General features: G+C 55.1%; 1 protein-coding gene across 2 annotated transcripts in view; it reads left to right on the plus strand.

Moving 5' to 3' along the window:
* Positions 1 to 5,720, plus strand: part of LOC140898790 (alpha-2-macroglobulin) — a 57,985-nt gene extending 52,265 nt beyond the window's left edge. For both annotated transcript variants that reach the window (XM_073313187.2, XM_073313198.2), the window contains 4 exons: positions 2,581 to 2,649; positions 3,078 to 3,180; positions 4,087 to 4,128; positions 5,552 to 5,720. In XM_073313187.2, the coding sequence (XP_073169288.1) occupies positions 2,581 to 2,649; positions 3,078 to 3,180; positions 4,087 to 4,128; positions 5,552 to 5,577 (240 nt within the window). In that variant the 3' untranslated portion in view covers positions 5,578 to 5,720. The remainder of the gene's footprint in view (positions 1 to 2,580; positions 2,650 to 3,077; positions 3,181 to 4,086; positions 4,129 to 5,551) is intronic.
* Positions 5,721 to 6,067: the final 347 nt, after the last annotated feature.

The following is a 6,067-nucleotide window of genomic DNA, read 5'->3' on the forward strand; positions in this document are numbered from 1 at the left end:
CAGCTCAGGGGAGGCAGTGCCTAGAGCCCCAGCCCTGCCCACAACCCCAGCCCTCCCCTCACAGGATGGGTCAGACACTGAGCTGATGCTGCTCTTGATTGTGGCCCAGCCGCACAGGTCTCAGACTGTGGCACTTCACATCTCAGTCCACCAGGAGGGCGGGGCCATACATAGGCAGTGCACGAACCCCCCCATTCGAGGAGGCTAGCCCCTGCCCCGCCCCTTCCACTCGAGGCCCCACCGCTAACCTGCTCATTCTGCCTGAGGCCCCACCCCTATGCCCCCATACTCTCACCCACTGGGGCCAGAGGAGCCCTGAGCCCCCCACTGCAGACAGAGGAACCCCAGCTGGCCTGGCCAAGCATCCCCAACCCCTGGCCCACCTGGAGGAGCTCTGAGCTCTGCTGCAGCCCAGCCCCAGGGCCACGGCTGGGTGCATTAGTGGAGGTTTGGGGAGGCTTAGCCTCTCCCAGCTGCATTACGCACTGCCCATGGAGCCACAGTACAGATTTTCCCTCTTCCTTTAAAGCAGCAGCAGCCAGAAGCACCGACTTCCTGGTTTCGCCGAGGCTGCTTGACCCCTGCTGTGCCCCAGACCTTGCCCACACCTGCCATCTTCCCCCAAGGGCTGCCCCCGCCCTGCCTCTTCCCACCTCGTTCCACCCCCTCCCCTGAGTGCACCCTGCCCTCGTTCTGCCTCTGCCTGCCCCTGCTTCTCTCTCCCCCTGCCAGAGCCTCCTGCACACCACTGAACAGCTGACCACCAGTAGGTGGGAGGTGCCGGGGGGGGGAGGGAGAGGAGCTGATCAGTGGGCCACCCACTATTTTTTTCCCTGGGTTCTCCAGCCCCAGAGCACCCACAGAGTCAGTGCCTATGGCACCAGCAAAGAATCACAGAGCTATAGGATAGAGCCCTGTGTGCGACTAGTGTAGAGCTCTGCAGTGGGATTGAGATCCCGCAGGACCCGTTGCCATAACAGCGGGAACGGGTGGGAGTGGGATTAAAAAATAGTCCCACACAGGACTCTACTGTAGGAGTGGGAGGGACCACAAGAGGTCATCAGATTCAGCCACCTGTGAGGGAGCAGGACCGTGTAAACCTAGCTCATCCCTGATAGGCGTCTGTCTAACCTGTCCTTAAAAATGTCCAGTGATGGGAAATTCACCGCCTTCCTTAGAAGCCTGTACCAGTGCTTAATTACCATTACAGTTAGGTTAGATATTAGGACAAATTTTCTAACTCTCCCTTGCTGCAAATTAAGCCCATTACTTCTTGTCCTACCTTCAGCAGACATGGAGAACAATTGATCACCATGCTCTTTATAACAGCCCTTAAGAGTATTCAAATATGTTAACGGGTTCTCCCCTCAGGCTTCTTCTCTCAAGACTAAACATGCCCAGAGTTTTTACCTTTCCACATGGGTCAGGTCTGCCACATTTTTTATCATTTTTCTTGCTGCTTGCTGGACTCTCCACTTTATCCACATCTTTGCTAAAGTGTGGTGCCCAGAAGTGGACACAGTACTCCAGCTGAGGCCTCACCAATGCCAAGTAGAGTGGTATAATTACAAACCATGTCTTACATATGACACGCCTGTTAATATACCCCAGAATGATATTAGCCTTTTTCACAACTGCATCACATTGCTGACTTATATTAAATTTGTGATCCTCTATAACACCCAGATCCTTTTCAGCAGTACTACCCCCTAGTCAGTTATTCCTCATTTTGTAGTTGTGCATTTAATTTTTCCTTCCCACGTGTAGTATTTTGTACTTGTCTTTATTGAATTTCATCTTGTTGGTTTTGGACCAATTCTCTAATTTGGCAAGGTCATTTTAAAATCTCATCCTGTCCAAAGTGCGTACAGCCCCTCCCAGCTGGTGACAGCCACAGATTTTATAAGCATGCTCTCCACTCTATTATCCAAGTGATGAATAGTACCAGACCCAGGACTGACCACTGCAGGACCCCACTAGATACACCCTAGCAGTTTAACAGCAAACCATGGATGACTGCCCTTTGAGTACAGTCTTTCAACCACTTGTGCATCCACCTTATAATAATTTCATTCAGACCACAATTCCCTGATTTTCTTATGAAAATGGCATGTGGGACTGTGTCAGAAGCCTTATTAAAATCAAGATATATGATGACTACTGCTTTCCTCTCCCTCTCCCCCCACCACCATCCACTAAGCCAGTAACCCTCTCAGAGAAGAAAGTGAGGTTGGTTTGGCATAATTTGTTCTTGACAAATCCAGGTTGGCTTTATCTTGTAGTCCTGTTACATTCTAGGTCCTTACAAGTTGACTGTTTAATAATTTCTTCTGCTATATTTCCATGTATGAATGTTAGGCTGACTAGTCTATGAATTCCTGGGTCCTCTTTGTTCCCATTTTTAAAGCTAGATACTCTGTTTGCCTGCCTCCAATCCCCTGGGAAATCACCTGTCCCCCAGGAGAACTCAAAGATAAATGCTAACGATTCTGAGTTTGCTTCAGCGTCCCATTCCTTAGGATTCTGGGGTGGTTCGAAGGGGGCTCAGTAACACCCTGCTTCTCTCTCTGCCACTGGCAGCTGGAAGGACATAACCACATCCAACGCACAGATCTGAGCACCAACCATGTGCTGCTGTATATGGAGCAGGTGAGCGCTCACATGGGGCCGTGATGGGCCAGGGAGAGTCATCCCCTGACATACCTTTCATAGAGGCACTGAGCGGGAATCTCCCAGGCACTGGCCGGGGAAAACAAACCTATGTATTCCTGCACAGCTGCTACTGCTCTCCAGCATTGCTGTGCAGCACTTCCTGCTCCCCGCAACATACAGAGTTGGGGACCTGTTCTCCCCCCAGCCTATGGGTATCAGGGAGAGCAGCTTGTACCTGGGGGGAGGGGAATTGGGGGGGCAGGGCGTCTCCCTTCTCCCTCAGGGCCTGAATCCCTGCCAGGCCCTGCAGCCAAGGAGGGCAGATGCTGGACCTGCAGGATAAGGGGTGGGGAGATAGGGAAGGAGGGGGTGAAGTGGCTCAGAGCGTCCTCCTGAATCTCGTCTGTTTCCCCCCCACACCTCAGGTGAGCAATGTGACTCAGAGTTTCTCCTTCACGGTGGAGCAGGACTTCCCCGTGCAGAGCCTGAAGCCGGCGCTGGTGAAAGTCTATGATTACTACGAGACAGGTGTGTGTGGGGGCAGGGCTGGGGGGACGTTAGCCACCATGGGCCTGTCATAGGGAGGGGAGAGGCCACAGTCACAGCCACAGGGGGACCCGCTGGGCTCAGGGTTGTGTTTGGCCTCGTTCTCTTGATGATCCACCTCCCCACCCCTGGGCTGCCTCCTGAGGGTGGGGACAGGCCTCGGGCTGAGCTGAGAACCTCACGCCAGCGGTGCCTGCTCAGCGACTGCCCGGGCAGGTTCAAGGGCAAACCCCATTTCCTTCTCCTCCTGCTTCCAACCCGAACGGCCCTGCCGCCACCATCCCTGACACTGGTTTGCCCCACGCAGACAGCGTCCCCCTCTCATCTCTGGACACAACAGGCCCATCTCAGCAGCGTCTCCCCTCTCCCAGATGAGAATGTGGGGCACACAGGGATTATGGGCGAGGGATCATATTCCACTGGCCTCATGCTCGCACCACGAGCCCAGACCCCTCCCGCACTGTAGAGGGAAGGTGCCAACCCAGGGATCTTGGAGGGTCTTGCGTTCAGATCCTGCCCTGAGATCCCAGCTGACCTGGGGGAGGCACATTCGCTCCTCCGCTCCCAGCTAGGACATTGGGTGACAAAACCGCCGGGGTGCCGTTGGGCTCTGGTCGTGTGTCAGGCGAGGTGCAAACGGACATAGGCCACCTGGCACAGACCCTCTGGAGATGCCTGTTGCGCTGTAGCCTTGGGGTAACCGTTGCCTTCCTCCCATGGAGCCCAGCAAGGTTCCCCCAGTGCCCCTGGAGAGAGGGCTCCCTCCCCTCCTCCCTGAGATCTCTGGTGCGGTGCCAGCTCTCTGCAGAGGTCCTGGTGGAAGTGTGAGGAGTCCTGGTTGGGTCTCACACAGCCCTGATCACATCTCCCTTCCCTTGTGCCTTCCAGATGAATTTGCCATCGCCGAGTACAGTGCCCCCTGCAGCAAAGGTAGCGTATGAAGAGCCATTTCCTCCCCTCGTCCTGCTCACAGCACCCCCAGATCTACTCCCCGCTGCGAGAGCTCAGCTCCAGGCAGTGCATCCCCCGTGCACTCGGAGCTGGTGGCTTTTTTCCCCTGCACAGGGGTTTGTTGCCTGCATTGATGGTGTCTTTGCTTATTCCGGGGGATAGATGCTCCATTCACCCCGCAGCCTCTGCCTCATGAGCCCTATGGAAATTGGGCCATTGCAATGGTTTGTGAGAGGCTCTTCCTGGGGCAGGGCGAGGGCTCCAGCCCAATCAGAGCCAACAAGTCCCTGCCATCTCACTGGGCAGCTTGTTTCTGTGAAGTTTTCAGAGATGGGCTGTGCGGGCTCAGATAAAATAAGAACCTGAGGCCACTCAGCCTGTCCTATAAGCTCAGATTCTTTACCCCTCTCCCCAGCAGTTGGGTCTGAGCTTCCTGCTTCTGGCTAGGATCAGAGGAGCCAAAATATCTGTGACAGGGAGGATCAGAGAGTGAATGAAAGAACCAAAGCACAGGAGACCCAGGCAGACAGAGGAGGGGAAGGTCTCCCAGTAGCAGGACTCAGGAGAAGCCTCCTTCTCCCAGCCCTTGTTCTGCAGGACTGAGAGGCCCAGGGAAGGATCTCAGCATCCAGGGGCTACTCTGGGCTTCATGCCCCTGGTGCTGATCCACAGGCAGGTGCTCAGTCCCAATGCAGGGAGCTCCCTTCCCTCCCGTGGGCACTGATGGCTCTGGTGTAAATGGATTCACTCCATTCTGGGCCGGGTCCCATAGGAACAAAGGGGCAGGGAGAGGACGTGCTCCCCAGATCAGCACCTCGCCGCTGTTCCCTCTAAGCTGTGCGCGTGTGCACACAGATCCTAAACCTCGCGCACATGGCAAAACACTGCGCGCACAAAAATTTGCACAGAAGCACAACAATTTGCACAGAAGTTTTTTGTGTACACGGCCTGTCAAAAATTTGCACAGAAGAAATTTTTTTGCTCACACAGCATGTCAAAAATTAGAGGGAACATTGCACTTCGCTCCTAAAGCAAATGTCCGAGCTGAGCCTATGCATCCTGTGGCCCCAGGTCCATCCCTGCTCTGCAGTGTCAGACACGGCAGAGATGGTTCCAGGCAGACCCTAGGCTGACACAGCCTGCGCTGGATCCTGTGCTGCAACTCCCCGGCGCTATGAGACGCTCCGTGTGGAGGCAGATGAGGCAAGGCCCTGTCCCTGGGAGGGAGAGATCAGGGCCACGGAATCTCCTGCCTGGGGCCCTGGCAGGGCTCTGCTCCCTGCGGCAGAGCAGTTGTGCCCAGCCCTGGATGTGTGTTGCTGGCTCTGTGCCCAAGCCCAGGGGAGGCCTAGCCAGTCTCTTCTCTAAACCCCTCCTGTTCCCGCTCCTTTCCCCCTCACAGTGGGAGCCGAGCAGAGCAATGTATGAGGGATGGAGTCGTGTTCTGAGCCTCCTACGTCCCACCCGCTTAGCCTCTGCGCAGGCTGAGGTGGTTGGAGGGAGCAACAGAGAGAAAACAGCCGCAACAAGAGGGAAACAAACATTACAAATAAATGAATTCACCACCCTGACCAATGGCTCCTGGCCTCTCTATTCCCAACCCCCTTATCCCTGCTCAGCCCCAGGACTTCTCAGGCCAACATGTGTCCCATCCAGCTAGGGCTCTGCCCTGCACAGCCAGCCAGGGGGAAAGGGTCTGTGGGAAAAGATCTGCTAAGCACCATTGTGTCCAGTAGCCCTCACCTTTTCCAGTTAGCGACTAGTGTGGGATTGTTCCTTACTTGTAAACATGAACTGTGGGACTGTAGATACTCTCTGCCCACTACGGGATGGAAACAGAAATACTCAGCTGTGTGCCGGGGTCTGATACGGCTGACATGTAACGGGGTCTCCTTTGGATGAAGTGGTTGAGGCCTGG

Source organism: Lepidochelys kempii, chromosome 1, assembly GCF_965140285.1.
Source record: "Lepidochelys kempii isolate rLepKem1 chromosome 1, rLepKem1.hap1, whole genome shotgun sequence".
In the NCBI taxonomy this organism is placed as follows: Eukaryota; Metazoa; Chordata; order Testudines; family Cheloniidae; genus Lepidochelys; species Lepidochelys kempii.